Source organism: Crotalus tigris, unplaced genomic scaffold, assembly GCF_016545835.1.
Source record: "Crotalus tigris isolate CLP2741 ecotype Arizona unplaced genomic scaffold, ASM1654583v1 scf7180000017737.1785205, whole genome shotgun sequence".
Classification (NCBI taxonomy): Eukaryota; Metazoa; Chordata; class Lepidosauria; order Squamata; family Viperidae; genus Crotalus; species Crotalus tigris.
In genome coordinates, this window is record NW_024096603.1 from 606,520 (window position 1) to 624,933 (window position 18,414).

At 37.8% G+C, this 18,414-nt stretch overlaps 1 protein-coding gene across 6 annotated transcripts in view; it reads right to left on the reverse strand.

Annotated features, from left to right (window-relative positions):
• EML1 (EMAP like 1) overlaps positions 1-18,414 on the reverse strand; it is a 113,385-nt gene that overhangs the window by 3,907 nt on the left and 91,064 nt on the right. For all 6 annotated transcript variants that reach the window (XM_039339682.1, XM_039339683.1, XM_039339678.1 and 3 more), the window contains 12 exons: positions 18,029-18,124; positions 17,243-17,377; positions 16,087-16,186; positions 14,504-14,658; positions 13,518-13,643; positions 12,689-12,820; positions 9,580-9,647; positions 9,087-9,175; positions 7,142-7,239; positions 6,023-6,110; positions 5,758-5,853; positions 4,923-5,053 (listed from right to left, as the gene is read on the reverse strand). In XM_039339682.1, the coding sequence (XP_039195616.1) occupies positions 4,923-5,053; positions 5,758-5,853; positions 6,023-6,110; positions 7,142-7,239; positions 9,087-9,175; positions 9,580-9,647; positions 12,689-12,820; positions 13,518-13,643; positions 14,504-14,658; positions 16,087-16,186; positions 17,243-17,377; positions 18,029-18,124 (1,314 nt within the window). The remainder of the gene's footprint in view (positions 1-4,922; positions 5,054-5,757; positions 5,854-6,022; positions 6,111-7,141; positions 7,240-9,086; positions 9,176-9,579; positions 9,648-12,688; positions 12,821-13,517; positions 13,644-14,503; positions 14,659-16,086; positions 16,187-17,242; positions 17,378-18,028; positions 18,125-18,414) is intronic.

The following is an 18,414-nucleotide window of genomic DNA, read 5'->3' on the forward strand; positions in this document are numbered from 1 at the left end:
GTTCTGGGTGTTGGAGTTGACCCTGACTGAGACAGATGCGATCTGGAGGGATCTTCCATGGCAGGGAGATCGATAGATCCACGAGGTCGGCAAACCAAGGACACCTTGGCCAGTGTGGGACCAGCAAGATTAATTCTGCCTGTTCTAAGAGAAGCTTTCGGATGATAACTGGAATCAGTGGAAGTGGAGGGAATGCGTACAGAAGTCCCCTGGGCCACCTGCTGCGGAGAGCATCCGCTCCCTCCGCCCCCCGTGACGGAAACCTCGTGAAGTATCTGGGCAGTTCAGCGTTTGCTGGTGAGGCAAACAGGTCCACCTGAGGCTGTCTGAACCTGTCCAATATCTCCCTGAATAGGGCTGGATCCAAGTGCCACTCCGAGTGGTCTACCGTCGCCTGCTCAGAGAATCGGCTTGGCGAATCGCCTCCCCAGATATGTGTTCTGCACTGATGGATTCCAGATTGGACTCTGCCCACAGACCCAGTGCTAGGGCCTCCTGCATGAATGACCACTATCTGGTTCCTTCCTGCCTGTTGACATGGGCTTTGGCTGCGACGTTGTCCATCATTATCAAGATGTGTTTCCCTGTTACTTTGTGGGAGAATTGGCGGAGCGCCAGGTGTACTGCCCTGAGTTCTAGCCAATTTATATTGTGTGCTAGATCGGACTGGGACCATTAGCCCTGTGCCATGTGTGTCTGTATGTGTGCGCCCCAACCAAACAGACTGGCGTCTGTGGTCAGGATGAGTCTGTGAGCTTCCTTGAAAAGTGACCCTCTGTGTATAGCTGCCGACGCCCACCATTGGAGTGACAACAGTGTGTGGTGTGGAACTCTCACCTTCCACGTGGAAGCACTCATGTTCCGCTTCTGGAAGGGGAGTAGGAACCACTGTAGATGTCTGGAGTGAAGTCTTGCCCATGGCACTATTCCCAGACAAGAGATCATCTTTCCCAACAGCTGAGACAACTGGACAAGTGGAACCACCTTCTCTCTCCAGATCCTGTGAACTAGAGATCTGATGCTGTCCTTGCGTTCCTGGGAGAGATAAACACTGCATAGGTTTGAATCTATCACTGCCCCTAGATGTAATATCCGAGTGGTCAGAGTGGTGTGACTCTTTTTGAAATTCATGGAGAAGCCATGCCTCTGGAGTGTATCTATTGTGGTCTGTAAATCTATCTGAGCAGAACGGAATGAACTGGACTGGATGGTTATATCATCCAGGTAGCATTGCACTCGTACCGACATCAGTCTGAGATGGGCTGCTAATACTGCCAGTAGTTTTGTGAACACTCGAGGAGCCAAGGATAGGCCGAAGGGTAGGGCCCTATACTGATAATGTCTGTGCGCATGGCAAAACCGAAGGAATCTGCGGTGATGGGGTCGGATGGGGACATGAAGATAAGCCTCTGTGAAGTCTATGGAGGAGAGGAAATCTCCCTTCCTGATGCTGGCCAGAATGGACCTGAGGGTCTGCATCTTGAACCTCCTGTAAGTTAGGAAGTAGTTTAGTCCCTTCAGATCCAAAATCACCCTCCAACCCCCCGAGGCCTTGGGGACCACGAAGAGGATGGAGTAAAACCCCTTTCCCCTTTGGTCCAGGGGTACTGGCTCTATGGCTTCTATATCTAACAAGTGTGATATGGCCTTGGATACTAACTCGGCCTTGCTTGAGTGTCTTGAGGACGGGCACTGAATGAAGTGATCTGGGGGAATAGACTTGAATTCTAGAGTTAGACCGAATTTTATGGTCTCCCTTACCCAGGTATCGTTGGTGGTGACCTCCAAGGTGTCACTGAAAAGAGCTAAGCGACCGCCTATAGGAGGATCCGATTTGGTGTCACTTAGACTTCCTGTATGGGCGGCCCCCAGCTCCTCTGAAAGGACGCTTGTATTGGGATTGACCCCTGGTTCCTGTACTTTGGCGGTCCTGTTGGCGATCCTGTCTGGGAGAAAAGGATCAGGAACCTCTGGGCCAATCCCAGGACTGCCCTGATCGAAAGGGCTGTCTCCATTCCCAAGAACTTCCAGCACAAAAGGACTGCCTGCGACATTCTTGTTGGGGTTTTCTAACCGCCTTCTTAGAAGGGTGAGCCAAGGTCTTTCGCTTGTCTTTCCCTTCTATTAGGTACGGTTCCAGGACCGGACCGAACAAATGGGTACCACTGTAGGTGTTTGTAGCTAGATGCCACCTTGACTTCAGGTCAGCCCTCCACTGTTTTAGCCACAACAATCTGCGTGATGCTACCGTGGCCGCTATAGATCTAGCGGAATACTTGGTCGAGTGGAGGGATGCATCTGCCATATATTCTGCTGCAGCTACCAGCTTACCTAAGGTCTGTTGTGCACGCACATGATCCGTAGGGATTAGAGCCTATAATTCACGGAGCCATATAATGGAAGTCCTCGTGAAAAAGTACGAGGACGTTGCAGCCCTGATTGCCCAGGCTGAGGCCTGATGAGCCCTGCGGAGGGAAAACTCGAACCTTTTATCCTCCGCTTTGAGAGCCTCCGCCATATCTCTAGGAATTGTGGATGTGGAGAACAGTGAGATTAAGGGAGTGTCTACTGTAAGTACCTCTAGGAGGGAAGAAAATGTAGATGAGACATTAAACAGTTTCTTTTCCATGCTATTGGGCGGAGGTAGACCACTGCTTCTCCACCGTAGTGTGGAAACCAGCTGGGCAAGGAACCTGTTTTTCGTCCACAACCTGTATCGCAAACAAAGGATTAGACTCCTGTGCAGTGGAGGTAGACGGTTTAGGCTCCTGCTCTGTAACCAAATTGGCCATGGTGCAGGCCTTTAACAAAAGTGACCTAAATAGAGAAGGATCAAAGAGACCCGATGTTGGGGTTGGATCCGGAGCCACCTCTTCATCCTCAGACATAGGGATGTCAGTTATCTCCAGGCCCACAGACTCAGCCTCTCCTAGCTGAGATAAAGTCTCAGAAATGCCCGAGCCTGCTGACTGGATATGCCCAGTGCGACTTACGGACAAGGGTAGGGGAAGCGGTATCTGTGGACACCCCTGTGCCATGGAAGATGACATAAATTGATCAAACGCCTGGTGCATAAACGTCTGGAACTACTGTGCCCATAAGGTTCGCTCTGCTGAACCAACACTAGGAGCAGTGGCTTGAGGAGCCTGTGGAGTGGTGGTAGCAGACTGAACAGAAGGATCAGGATGAGGAGGTGGAGAAGTAGGATGAATAGGAGGAGGGAGACCAACCTGTTCAGTTCCCCCTTGAGGAGACCAAGCTCTGGGAGCCTGATAAGATGGCACCAGTGGAGGCTCAAATGCTGAGTTGTCCAGCAAAGCAGGGGGAACCACTTCAGTGCTGGACCTGAGCCGTTGAACTTTGGAGAATTCTCTCTCCAGTGCCAGATGTCTCCTCGAGGCCTCTCGCTCAGCAGCCTTGGAGGGTTCTTTGGTGCACAAATGCTTGGTCTTGGCCTTCTTCTTTCCCCCCGTGTTCAAATCTGAAGATCTGCGTTTAGATTGTGCAGGGGGAACATCAGAACCCTGCAATGTCTGAGGAGTATCACTGTCTGCCATTGCGCACTAGACCTTCCAGATAGGAGAAGCCCAGAAGTGGGGGTAAAAGCACGCAGATCAAGTTGTCCAGGAGGGAAGCTTCCCGCGCCCTGAACAACCGCAATGACAAACAGTCAGACAGCTCACTAGAACTGTCCGCTTAGGCCCTGCGACACAGCGCCACGAACTAAAAGAACAGGTCCTCCAAAATTCTCCCACAGAATTAAATCTGTCAATGAAATTGGTTGTGAGTGATGCAACAAGAATCAAAAAAAGGAATACACCTCCCTTCTGAGGAATCCTTATGAAAAAAAGGTGGAATAAATATGCCTGATAAACCCCCATGAGAGCCTAACGCAGTAGGCTACTGGAAGTAATCGGCCTGATATCAGCCCTGAATGTAGGCCTCTCCAAGATGACGACCACACCCAGCACCGTATCCAAAATGGCGGCCCGAGTCCCCTTGCTGCCTAAAATGGCGACGCTTGTGAGACCAATCTTAAATTAAGCCTCCACAAGCCCTTCTTTAGCCTATTCAGGAAGCCCAAGGGAGCTTAAAATAATCTCTTCTCACCCCCTTAATTTATAAGGCAACCAAGCACTTGCGTTTCTGCTGTGCAGGCAAGCTGCGGGCCGATCGTTGCTGGAGCCTCGTGGCCACGAGGCAAGACGGAGGCAACTCGGCCGTTCGGCCTAATTCTCTGGAGCACTCACGAAGAAATCGCTCCCAGGCGCTCGGGGAACTCCCGTCGTAGCGCCAAACAGATGATAGGCGCTGAATCCACTACTCCACGGCATAGCTCCTAGCGATCCGAGAGGCCAGGCAGGCCCCTGGGACGAACGCTCCCAAACTGATGGAAATCCTGTCTTTGTACAATCACTAGCAAACAGCAATTAATTTAACACAAAACTAAATGAAAAATTCTAACCTTTCTATCCTAAATCTGACTAATTAAATTAGGCTATCTGAGGAGCTAGCAAAGTTGTGTCCTACTGAGCTCAGACTAAGACAAAAACAGGAAAGGACCGCCCAAGGGAGGCATGGCTAAAGTTTGGTCTTAGTCTAAACTGACCAGGAAGGCTTTGATTACCCATTGGTGGATGCTACATCTATCATGCTGGAGAACAATGTATTTACTGAATGACTGTGATATAAATTGTTACATAAAGTATTATCTAAATCTGCATTAAATTCAATGAAAGAAACAAATCTAATTATAAATATAATTGAGTTTCTCTTTCTAATTATTAAAATAACTGAAACAATGTTAAAGTTGGCAGAATACAAATAAGAGATACCCTCTTCAAAATATTCAAATCAAATGGTATGAATGCTTTAATCAGAACAATTTATATAAATAGTCTCTAATATAGTTGGTGCCTTACCCTAAACTGTGAACATGGGTAAGAAAAGAGATGTACTTTGCCAAAGTCATCACCAGTTGATAATAAATTTCTTTCATGTGAGCGACAAAGAGCATTTATATCTGTGCCATCTGAACCTTCTGGCCACACACCTAAAACAAGAAATAATAATTTATGTATTCAACTTTTTGGCTTCTTGCCCAAATTATAAATCTATCCGCATTACATTTCTGAATTGCTTAAAACATGGCATCAAACAATCCAGGTCCCATTTCTTGGCGCATATCAGAATATGGATCTCCCAGATAAAAACAGAGACTGAAATGTGTGCTGGGATACAGCACTGGTTTAAGAAAAAAAAAGTGTTTTGTTAGACTGGTATATGTACAGGTTTAGAAAACAAAGGCTGTGTAAATATATCATGGTTCTACTATGGATTGTTCAATATTTGACAATAGCTAGATTTAAATTATATAATATAAACCAGGGTTTGTAAATGATAGCTAGATTCATAAGATAGTCCGATACAGAGCCATGTAATGCTCATTACGGATTAGCACAAAGTATAAAACCAAATCAAATATGTTGCTGTGAGGAAAGAAAAATGGAATTTATGTAGATTACAATGTAGTAGTAACAATAGTAGTGCTATTAAATTTATCATGTACCTATAACCATGAAGAATACAAAATGGAATAGAAACAGGTATTAATAGTATAGCCAGGACAAATCAATTTAAAAAAATCATACTATAAAATATGGAGTCTGTTACTAGAAGTGAATGAAAGCTAATGCCTCCAATATTATAAATATTATATATTGCCTATAGATGGCAGTACTAAAGTCATATACTTACCAAAAACATGAAATCCTAGAGTACATGTGTAAGTAGCCCATTCTATATCTCTAGTGGTTTCAACACTTACTACTTGCTTACAAGCTGAAGGAACCCCTGTTAAGAATAAAGAATGAGAAATGAAAAAAGATATAACATTAATAATAAAGCTTTAGAATAACAATTAACTGAAAACTAAAAGACCAAAGATAATCTTTGCTGTAATGGAATCTTGGTACTAAAGAATATATTCTCTATTAAGGGCAATATATTATTTGTTACTTACAGTATAGAATTTCATAATCCCCTGAATTAGACACAAGATACTGAGAATTAGCAGACCAATCCAAGTGAGTAATGAAACTGGAATGACCCTATGAAGAGAGATACATTATATTAATTCCAACAGCATAACATTCTTCAATATAATTGTACTACTACTACATATAAAAAGCTATTTGATTCACATTATACATAGTTGTATCTTGCAACAAACCAGAAGTTGTGGAATGTTTCCAGTGGAGTGACTAAAAAACTAACAACCTCTTTTTCTACTGTGAAAAATCAAAAGAACAAAGAGATATTCGGCCCCATGGGGCAAATCAAATAGGAAACATGACCAGATGAGCTAATACTACTTGTAACACTACATTGACAGAATCTTGCAAGCCTGAAAGTACATTTTTTTCTCTCTCCCCTCATCTCTTTTACAGCCCAAAAAACTAGGGAGGGTGTCTTCCACGACTTTTGTCCTACTATTCAACTATGGACTAAACTGTTTCTTAGCTGACCATTCTCTTGGAAGCATCTTTTTGTCCAGTCTCCCAATGTCTTTCTCACATACCATTATACTTTGACCTTAAAAACTTATATTTGCCTTGTACATTTATTTATGGTAATCCTGACTATATAATTTGAATGAGAAATCAGTAACTCATTCTCCAGTATCAAAATGATTTTAATTACTGGTTCATAAGTACAATCAATTCTCATCTATTTACTTTTTTGTATTTGAATCCCTAATTATTGTTACTGTCTACCTGGAAGCAATGCAAACAAAAAATATGTCAAAAAACTCCCTCTATTCAACTCATCCGTCAGTGCAGGACATCACTAACATCTTAGTCCTAAAACTTGAGGAACAACCGTGTTTTTAGACCTTCTGAATGGCCAACAAAGTTGGAGCCATGCACACTTTAGAGGAGGAATACTGTTGTCCAAGGTAGGCACCATTACATAGAATATTTAATCATTTAAATATAATTAATTTTTCTATAGAATTAAATATTTTCACATATTTTTGTTATTCCTAAACTTTGAAGACATTAAATAAATCAACTGGGAATATTAAATAAATACAAAAATAAGACTGTATGCCTAAGAATGTAATAAGATTTTGACTTACTGAACATTTGCCAATTCTACTGTATTTTCTTCCATTGTCACTAACACTGTATATATAAATGCAGTTGTCATGAGAACCTATTGCCAAGAAGTTACCATCTGCAGAACAAAAACAGTAAAACTATAATCACACTGATGAAGGCAGAGATGCAATTTGAGCAAGAACTTTAAAAGATATCTGGAAGTGAGATTACATACACTAAGGCACTGACAAAATCCCTTTCTCCTACATGAATCCATGTTTTAGTTTAAATCTGAGGCCCTATTTCAGGGAATGAAGACATCTTAAGTTTATTAATTGATATAAATCATTTCAACAATAGTTTGTCATATTCTCTCCTTAAAGCATTTCCAAAGGCTTTTAGACTTGTGGCATATGGAATTAACTGTGGTGACTGCTTTTTAAAAATGAATTCTTAGCTGATTTTTATCATACGATTTGTTTAATTTTATTATTCATGTTTTCTTTTGTACAAGGAATTGAATTGAGGGGTCACCATAATACAATTTCAGATTTTATTAATTACTAGGATTATAATAATAGCATATATTTCACTGAGAGTTTTTATTCAATCATAAAAACCATAAGATATTAGAAAACGTAAAACTTGCTTGGCTGCTCAAGGGGCAATATTTTTGCTATTATATTTATTAATAAGATTTTTATATTGTATATTTTTGTTTTTATTTATTTACTGTTTTTATTGATCCTTGTTTGCTGCTCATAATCACCTTTGGTGAGCTGGACAGCTATATAAAATTAATTAATTGGCTACTTATATTTCATTCAGATCAATGTGACTTGAAAAGAGCAACACTTTGTGGTTTGAATCACAAGGATCTAGAATGCACAAGTCCATTGCACTGAGGCAACATAAAAAGTAAGCTTTTAGCATGGTCTACCAGTGACAAATGGGTAAAAAACATAGTCCCAGCAACAACTGGATACTCTGGATCCCCAAAGTAATTAAGATGTGCCCTGACCAAGCTTTCCATTACTACAAGAGAGGAATTGTAACTATGTGGTTAAATTCTACCATATTAGCTTATTTGTTTATTTTTATTTATTTATTTAGGTAATTTATATAGCCGCCCATTCACTTTCACGGATTCTAGGCAGCTTACAAAAAAATAAAAACCCAATACTACAAAGAGTAAAACCAATAACCTCCCCCACCTCTCCTGGTGACAACAAGCAATCAAACAAGCCACTCAGTGGGCCCATCCCACTCTGGGTTCCCCGTTAAGTCTGCTTCTTATAACCATATCTGATGTCACATCGAGCTTCTCAGCTCCACCTCCAGAAAATGTTAGCGTAATGATCATCTTAGGTTAGGACAGTGGTTCTCAACCTGTGGGTCGGGACCCCATTTGGGGTCAAATGACCATTTCACGGGGGTCGCCAAACCATGCTGTCCGCCATTTTTTTCCCTTTTCCCTAGATGTCCTACTCTCTCTTATTGGTGGCCACACTCACTTGGGGGTCACCACAACATGGGGAACTGTATTATGGGGTCACGGCATTAGAAAGTTGAGAATCACTGGGTTAGGACAAACTTGATGCATATGGATTTTTGACACAACACTTCATTATTCTACTATTTTCAAAGGGATCCTAGTAACATGGTGCAAGAGCTTAATCCAGAAACACCTAAATCAAAAGAACTGACTGAAATGCCAAGTCATGGTAGCTTCATTATGCCAAAAGGAAATGATATGAATTTGCAATTGATGAAAAAAATAAGAAATTTCAGATTCAGTTGAAATGTTATTCTGATTAAACAAATCAAATCATATTCACTATTCACTATTTTATTTACAGAGATTCTGAGCAGCAGAAGCAAGAATTGCAAAACTGTTATTTATGGAGATTAATAAATAAGTTAGGAAAATTCTTTTTTGATTAACCAACTGATCAAATGATGCCAAAATAAACAACTTCAAACCTGGTGAGTAACGCATTGTGGACAGCTGTTCATTTCCATCTGTATGTACAGTGACCAAATCCTTTGTTTCAGTATCAAACACAAACCACCTGTTAAAAAACATTAAGAGGAAAAGTTGTTTCATATGAAAGCTGTTGAATCAAATCAAAGCTAGCCTTAGTTCAGCCTCTACCAACTTTGTATCCTCCACGTAAAAAGTACGTGGTATCCCTTAATCCTTTTGGTTTACAAGCGATGTAAACTATTACTCTAAACATTAAAAGGATGACAGATATAATTTTAACATAAAAACTAAAATATTAAGATTAAAATTTGTAAATAAATAAACAAACTGAAACAGGGAAGAGCTTTGTTTCAACCCTAGTGGCTATTTATTTGTGATATGGATCCTGTTTTTAATGCCAAAAGTATTCATGGCTTAAACCCCAAAAAGTAGCCTAATATTTAACAACTATGGAAATCCATTACTTGAGGCAACATGTTTAAGACTTACCTTCCAATTAGCGTTCCTACTGCAACTACAGACCCTGAAGGATGAAAACCAGCAGACTGTGCTGCATCCTACAATGTTCCAAAACAATTATATTTGTTCAATGATTACAACCATTCAAACATTTATATATAAAACAAATAGTTACAAAAACAGCCTATGCTCTCCCATTCTTTACACGGTATGTTTTAAATAACTTTTCTCAAGTGTTATTTCAGTTTGCTTGGCATGTCACTAGGGAAAGGGAAAGGAAGACAACCTGAGCCAGAGAGGAAATGGATTATTCTACATTTTCCAGTTAAAAAAGTGCCTCAAAGCCATAAAAAATAATTTTGTGGTGCAAAGTTTGAAACATAATTTAAATATTCATATTGAACTGTGGCATTGAAAATAAGATTATATGGATAGATACAGCATACTTTCAGAGAAATATATGTAATAAATTTTAGCTATCACCAACAGTATGAATAAAGTTCCTAAGATATTAAGTCATTAATACCTAGCTAAGAACTTGACTAATAATGTGAAATCAGTTTTTTCAATATGAGACTTCTGTAAGTGTTCATGTAACAGACTTATGCACTTTTTAAAAGGATATTAAGGCCAATATATTGAGATGAAGGCTAAATGGAGATGCTAGGATTCCAAAATTGAATATTTGTGTCAAAAGAACTTGCCAAAATCAAATAAATCCTTGAGCCCACTTGGGAGAGAAAATTGGAGCCATACAGAACACTGTTCCTACCCTGGTGCCTGGAGGCTGTTAAAGGAGCTGGAAGAGGGAAATCTGTGAAATCTGGGTGTCCTCCTGGACTTAACTCCTGTTCAAAGAGTAGGTAGCAGTAAGAGTTAGGAGGGCCTTTGCACAGCATCATAATGTACGCCAGTTGTGCCCATTCCTGAATCAAGAGGCTCATGCCCTGGTGATCTCCTGTCACCCTCATGAGATAGACCATGTAAGAAACATGACCTGCTCAGAGCAAGCTCTTATCTACACAAAATGACATCTAAGCCAGAATCACTTGTCCTTTACCCTATAGCTAATGTAACATGAAAATCATTCAGTGGAGAATAAGAGATTGATTGGATCTTCTTGGAAAAAATAATCCATTTAAATTTATTTTGCCCGGATTCCTGTCCATTGCTATAAAGAGAAGTTTGCCAAATAAAATCACACAATGAAACTATACCAAAAAGAATGAAAAAATAACCATAGATTGCATTACATCAAATAAATAAAATACAATAAAAATAAAATAAAATAGGAAAATTTTACCTGGGGACCCCAGTTAGACTATAATTTATAACTAAAAGTTCAAATTCATGTAGTTTTGCTCTATATTGACTTTTGGTTGTATCTCATCTTACTGGAGGATGGGGGGCAGGTATTGCTTTTTATTGTTTTTATATTGAGTTTTTACCTTTGTAAATCACCTGAACTCCCTGAGAGTAAATTGGGCAGCCTTATAAATTTTTATAATAAACAAATATCACATCCAAAATACTTTTTGTTTTATGCAAATAAGCTAAATAGAAAAAAAACTCAAAAACTGAGCATGTATAAATAATACAGATAGACTACTAATCACCATGGTGGCATTAGTTCGTTGCCTGACTAGAATAGTGAACGTAGACATACTATGTTTTGTTTCGTTTTTTATGTATATAAATGGAACAATTAATCAGTGGAACAGCCTGCCTCCAGAAGCAGTAAATGCTCCAACACTGGAAGTTTTTAAGAAGAGACTGGACAGCCATTTGTCCGAAATGGTGTAGGGCTTCCTGCCTGAGCAGGGGGTTGGACTAGATAACCTCTGTCCCTTCCAACTTTACTACTACTACTACTACTACTACTACTACTACTACTACTACTACTATTATTATTATTAAATTCACTATAGGCACCAGATTAGAAAGCAAGAGATTGAGATTGAGTCTTAGCTATGAAAGTCAGCTGGGAGACTTTGGGCCAGTCATACTCTCTCTCACACTCTCTCTCTCCCTCTCTCTCTCTCTCTCTCTCTCTCTCAGCCCAACCCACCTCACAGGGTTGTTGTTGTTGGGAAAATAGGTGGAGGAAGTGTAATGGATGTGTTTACCAGTTACTTGTAAAAATAATAAAGGCAGTATACAAATAAATAAATAAATCTACCAAAGATTATAGTTACCTAATTATTAGTCAAGCACTAAACTATGAATACTCAACATTTTTTTCAGCACTCAAAGTAAAATAAACTGAGATTTGTTAAACTGATTTTTACAGTTAGCTGACTGAATAGGAGCTTCAAAAGTGAACAACACTCAGGAAGCATATGAAGCTTGGATGAATGCCTGTATAGTATTGCTATGGATGATATTTCAAATGTTAAGAGTCTTTTAAGTTGAAGCATACCATTCTTGAAATAAAAACTTGTTATGTCATGAAGTCCTCAGCATGTTATATGATAGCTGTCCATGCAGTGTTGGCCTTATGCTCTACAAGGACATCTAACAAGACTATCCAAATTGATTAGAAGTCATTATTATATGGAAAAACTGAATGAACCATGTCTGTCAAATCTTTCTAACTGTAAATAGTCTCTCTGAGAGTGTACCACCATGCAAGGTTTATCATTCTCCTTGCTAAAGTCTCCAGTAGAGGGGAATGGGGGAGGGGGATTCTTCTCTCATTCAGACAGTGGATACCTGGAAATCCTTCAATATTACACGATGAAAAATGGCTCAATTTCTCATAAGCAACATGGAAAAATTGGTATGAATTGGAAGCTTTGATATTATGTAAGTGAATCAGGTGTGTGAATGGGAATGTGCAGGATATACATTATGTATATGAGAAAGTGATTCTGGAGGTGAATTTAAGAGTCTGTGGATATGTGAATGTATATGGAGATGAATCAATATTGGGATGAATGTCGTGCGTATATCCAAGAGAAGACACAGCGAAATACATAATAGCAATTATTTTGTTCTTGCCTACGTCAAGTAGTGATTCTCCCTTGATATGCTTGTTCAGAGTGGATACAGTTCTTAGTTCTAAAAATTTCCCAATTCCTCACTTAATAATTTGTTATAAAAGCAAAATTATATTTTAACTTTTTTTAAAAAAAAATACCTCTATAGTTTTGTTCCAGATTGGACGATGACTGATCGAATCCCAGAGCATAATGTGTTTGTCTTGCCCGCATGTAAAAAACTGAGGTTTGGTGGGATGGGCTGCTAGTCCCCAAAGCTCATCAGTATGGCCCTGAATTAACACAGAAACATTTCTTTGGTAAATGAACAATAGTTTGCATAGCGTCATAAGCCAGAAATAATATCAATACACAACATGAATAAGATCTCTGATAGTGCATATTATGTTTCACTTGGTTTTACACACATACACAAGCTAGTATACAATCCAGGCACAAACTTCTTAGATTATATCTTGGCCAAAGGTTATATCTGAACTCAACATTTAAATATAATGCTAATTTAGCCATGTATAATTAGTTTATTTGTTTGTGTACAAAGAAATAATCCTGGCTTGTCTGAATGCAGTAATCCATAATTTCAAGGTTCAAATATCATGCTAATTTATTTATGCATAATTAATTTACTGATTTGTATAAAGGAAGGCTTAGGCATACTGTGTTTAATAATCCAGGATTATTGTCTTTAAATGAAGTGTAGATAATTCCACATCTGGTGCTCTTATTGGTAATACTAGAGAACAACAGCTTTAAAAATCTAGTCTGTTCCCTGCCTGGAAAACTGTAAATTGGGGTTAGATGGACTTTCTATAAAATTATTATTTATTTAGCAAATTCTCAATTCATCTGCAAGAATAGTTTGTTCAGGTTTATCATGCAGCATTTTTCTAAAAAGTAATAAATTTAATGTTACATGTTTTCAAAAACATGGGTCTTAGGGAAATAGTGTACTAAAAAAAGAATAACTACCTGGGTAATGGGAGAAAAGTCTCCTGACAAAGAACCTTGCAGCACAAAGTTTCGAGTGGTTCCTATCAAAATAATGTCACCTTTCCCTTCTGCTATTGTTCTTATAGGGCCAAACTGCTCCTGAATCTGTTTTAGAAAAAAATTGAAATAATTAAATTAAGTGCGTATATAATTATTTTTCAAGTATACAGTCCTATCGTGTTTATATAAAGATATGAGTGGGGTGGGTAAGATATTTATTTAGCTGAATCAGTCATTTCTTTTGGGAAGCAAGAGAGAAGTAACTTTTGTTAATTAGAAGCAGAAAAAAATGAAGTTGAGAAGAGCATTTTTTTTGTTTGAAATAAAGTATTTTTAAGGATTCCAGGAACACAGAGGAAATGGTTAGATTTTAGCCACTCTCAGTTACAATTCAAAGTAGTTATGACAAAACTGACCCATAAGTAAATGTAATAAATGCATATTTTTTATGTTTTACAAAACAAACCATCTATTTCTCCAGACTGCATTTTATTCACCCACTTCAAAGATCTATACAGAGAGTTGGTAAGTGGTCCATGGGTCTATGGAACTGTAATGAGCATTCCCTCACAAATGAAGAAAATAATTGGTTAGAAAGTTATGCATTCTATAGTCTCTCAATTCAATAATTCTAGGATGCAACGGCAAAATAGGCACTTCTTTGGATACAAGTACAAAAGTGCCGCTAAAAATACAGCTTATTCACATCTTTTTCAAAGGACAGGAAAAAGTAGGGCAAATTTGTAGGATAATATCAAAAGATATGGCCTCTTCAAAACAGGTGAATTATGTGATTTATCCAAAGTTATCAATATATATCTACTTAGAATACATATAGTCATAATAAAAATCACACTAATATTTTTAGAAGAAATAAGGGAAAGTGCCTTTTCAGGCATCAAGTGGTAAAACAATGAACGTTCTTTAAAACAAAAATGTTAAGTTTTAAAGCCTGAAGTCATTACCTCAGTTTTATGAATTTTTTGATAATTCCCATTCCAAGATATTAACTTCCTGTCTTTTCCACCTCCAGACACAAGGGTGCCATCTCGTAACATACAAAGGGCAAATATGCCCCCTTCATGAGCTCCTTGAATTGCAGTGCTTATTCTGTTGGTACCTGGAAAGAAGAGGACAGAAGCTCCCTAAAAATAATGTTTTATTGGATTATTTATTTAGTTTTTCCCTTGCTAAAGGAAATACAGTGTGGTTGCCACTATAATTTCTTTCTGGTCAGGAACTCTAAAGAAATGTTAAAGTTTTGAAAAGAAAAAAACAATAAGTAAACTATAAAACAAAGTTGGATTTCTAACTTATCCTAGATCTCCTCTTAAGACTTTCTTTAAAAAGCAGATTTTTATGATTACATAAAACAAAACAGAGTTGGGGAAGTCTAATTTCAGATAATAGGTTATTCCAAAGAAATGGACAGCAATAAAGAAGACTCAACTGTTTGTGCCTTGCACTTAAGAGTCCCTAAAGGAGTGGACCCTGAGGGCCTATCCTGTGCAATAGCAATAGCAATAGCACTTAAGACTTATATACCACTCCATAATGCTTTACAGCATTCTCTGAGTGGCTTACAAATGTCAGCATATTGCCCTCAACAATCTGGGTCCTCATATTACCGACCTCGGAAGAATGGAAGGCCGAGTCAACCTTGAGCTGGTCAGGATCGAACTCCTAGTTGTGGTTATTCTAACTACTGCACCAGCTCAATATCATTGGATGGACCATTTGAATAAATTTACAGCCCATTTACAATCTCACAGCATCCCTCATCCATGTGATCCCCATTGCAGACAATATGTGTTTGCCTTTTTCCTGACCTGTGGTTTTTTTCTTTCTTCCCCCATTGTGGAGATAAGAGATTGGAGAGAAATGGATTGTAGAAAAGTAAGCTGTTTGCTCTAGCACATCTTGAAAACAATCCAATCGTGCTGGCCACAGACATATTATAGAAACAGCTTACAGTATTCTCTTGAAATCTTTTCTTTCCATTTCTCTGTTTTGCAAGTGGGGAAGAAGCAAGCAATTTGTATAGGCAAATTCCTGACCCGTCCTACTACTGGTGCAATTGCAACTGCTTTTGATGTGTAGAAGAGCAAACAGTTTCCTCTCTGGAAATCTCTTTCTCTTCAATTTTTTTGCTCTTGGGGGTGGGGGAGAGTGTCAAGCTAAGGAAAGATTGCCTATAGAAATTGGACAATTCTGACCACCACCACCCATCTTCAAAGCAAAGAGATTGGAGAGAAAGAGATTTCAAGAGTTGTGTCCTTTTACACATCAAGAACAATGTGATTGGGCCAGCAACCCAGGGCTAGAAGTTGTGGATGCACTATGAAAACAGCTGAAAGTACTCTGTTGAAATCTAGTATTTTGAAAATATCATTTTTGCATAAGAATTGTATTAAAATATGTCTCAAAAATCTTACTTTCTATTTGTGTGTGTGTGTGTGTGTGTCTGTCTGTCTGTCTAAAGAGATTTTTTTTCTTCTGTATACAGTAAATAGTCATTTACTATTATGCAAGTTCATTCTTTTCTTACCCTTTCCCCATACTAAGATATTTCCACTTGAATCTCCTGTGATTGTATCACCATTTTCAGAAAATGTCACACATAGGACAAACTTTGGCTTTTCTTGTTTCTACAGAATAAAATAGAACATTACTGAGTTACTGTACCTTTATTATATATTTCATATATTTTGTTCAGTTATCAACATATTAACTATTAAAAAAACACTGCTTTTCTCTCTAATAGAGAAAAAACATAAGAACAATGCCTTGTGTTCAGAGTTTAAAAGTGAGAAAGTTATATTACAATCTTAATGTTGTAGAACAACTGTATATGTATTTAATCAATTATGTGAATAGCCTATATTGTATATATGCTTTCTCTCCCTTGGTCTTGACTTGTTGCTTCTAAAAGTAGTATCAGGAGCTACTGTCTATCAGCTAAGATGCTTGAAAGATAGGTGGTGATATAAATTTGACAAAAAAGTGTAAGAACAAGTATGATAAAACAAAATCATTTATTTAGTAGATGATGCCAAATATTGATTCAGGAAAATGGCAAGGAAATAGAGAGGGGGGGGAAACCTCAACTTTAATATTTATCAAGCAAAAGAGAAAAGAAATAATAAAAAAATAGCACGGCAATGTGCATAATGGGATTCTATTAAGCACAGAAAGATTACTAAAATAAGAAAGTGATCAATAGTAGCAAAACAATATCTTAATAGTGCAATCACCAAATAGCCATGATTTTAATAATACAGTAAATTTTTGATTCACTCTTTTAAATTATTTTTAGCTACATAGGTAACTCTAGTTTTAATTTCACTGTAATGAAACACACTTCACTTAATTATGGTTAAGTTGATAGTTAATACTTAATAGTTCAAAATAATTAAATTACTGATTTCATGGTTTCTAATGAGGAAAATCATTTTGTTTGGATTTAAAAGAAAAAATGAAATCATACAGTAAGATGAAGGTTGCTAGGGAATAGTTCACGGTACAAAAGAAATAAAGAAATTAATTCTGCTGTTTATGATGTCATGTATCATTAAAGCACTGTATTCTGGTTTCTAAAGAAACAGCATGACAGCAGAGCAAAACTGGGAAACAGAATATTAACATTCCCTTAATGATCCTCTGGCTGCAAAGAAAAAAATAAACAAGAACACAAACATTTGTACCTCAAATAATCCCTGCTTTTTGATAAGAGAATTCCCTTCAATCGTCCAAAAATAAAGATGAGATTTTCCACATGTAACTATTATATTAGTGTCTGTAGGGTGAAAATCAGCTGCAAATACTGCTTCATTAGAGCACTAAGAAGAAGAAAAAATATTTTATATTTGCAAACAAAAGTAATAATTTTAATATTAAGTTCTAAGAACTCCTTGTTTGATAATATATTAGTGCACTGTGACTTTCTTATTTAAATTAAAACAAATAGATAAACTCAAAATACTGCATGTAAAGGTTTGGAAAATGTCTCTTCTCTTAAAAGAACATAACTTTTACTCATGCATGTACATGAGTAAAGATTGTTTAAAGATTTATAATGATTTCTCATACATGAATCTCAAGTTACTGGATTGTTGCAAGTGTGGATTTTACACCAAAAAAGATAAATCTGCACCTTATATAGTGCCAGAAGGTCTTGGCACAATTTAGAAATGAGAGCTATGAATAATGCAGTTTTCTTAATTTCCACTTTATCCATACAAGTTTCTTATGATTTTGTCTACTAATAAGAAAACCTTATTACAGGTGTACAGAAGAGGCAGGATATTTTCTCCCATAGCATTCAGGTATAATAAAGGATACATTTCAACAGGAAAAAGATTTAACAGCAAGACTAGTGGTCACATCAACATCAACAAGATGCTGGGATGAAGATGAAATATTATAGATATTTTTTGACCACAAAAAAAAATTCCTGCTCATTTCAAGCAACACACAAATGCAAAAAATACCTTGACCTCTGCAATTTTTTCTTCCCTTTGCCAGTCCCATACTGAAAGCACATGGTCATTGGAGTCATCCACAGAGCACAAGTTACTGCCTCCATTCTGAAATAAAGCATGAAGTACTCCATCATCCTTCAGTTGCTTGCTATTTCAAAACCAAGTGATTAATAGCACTCATCTTCTGGCTAGTTTTGTACTTAAGATATTACAAATAGTTTGTCTGAAAAAATGGTGTAAGAACCAACCCATCTTGAGAATGTTGAGACCATATAGCTTAAACAACGATGTATTTGCAGTCAGTTATCAGTGAAGAAACTGCAGCTGTTTTTAATGTGAAACGTAAACTGTATGAATTCTAAAATAAATAAAATAATCTCCTTCTCTTCTGCATT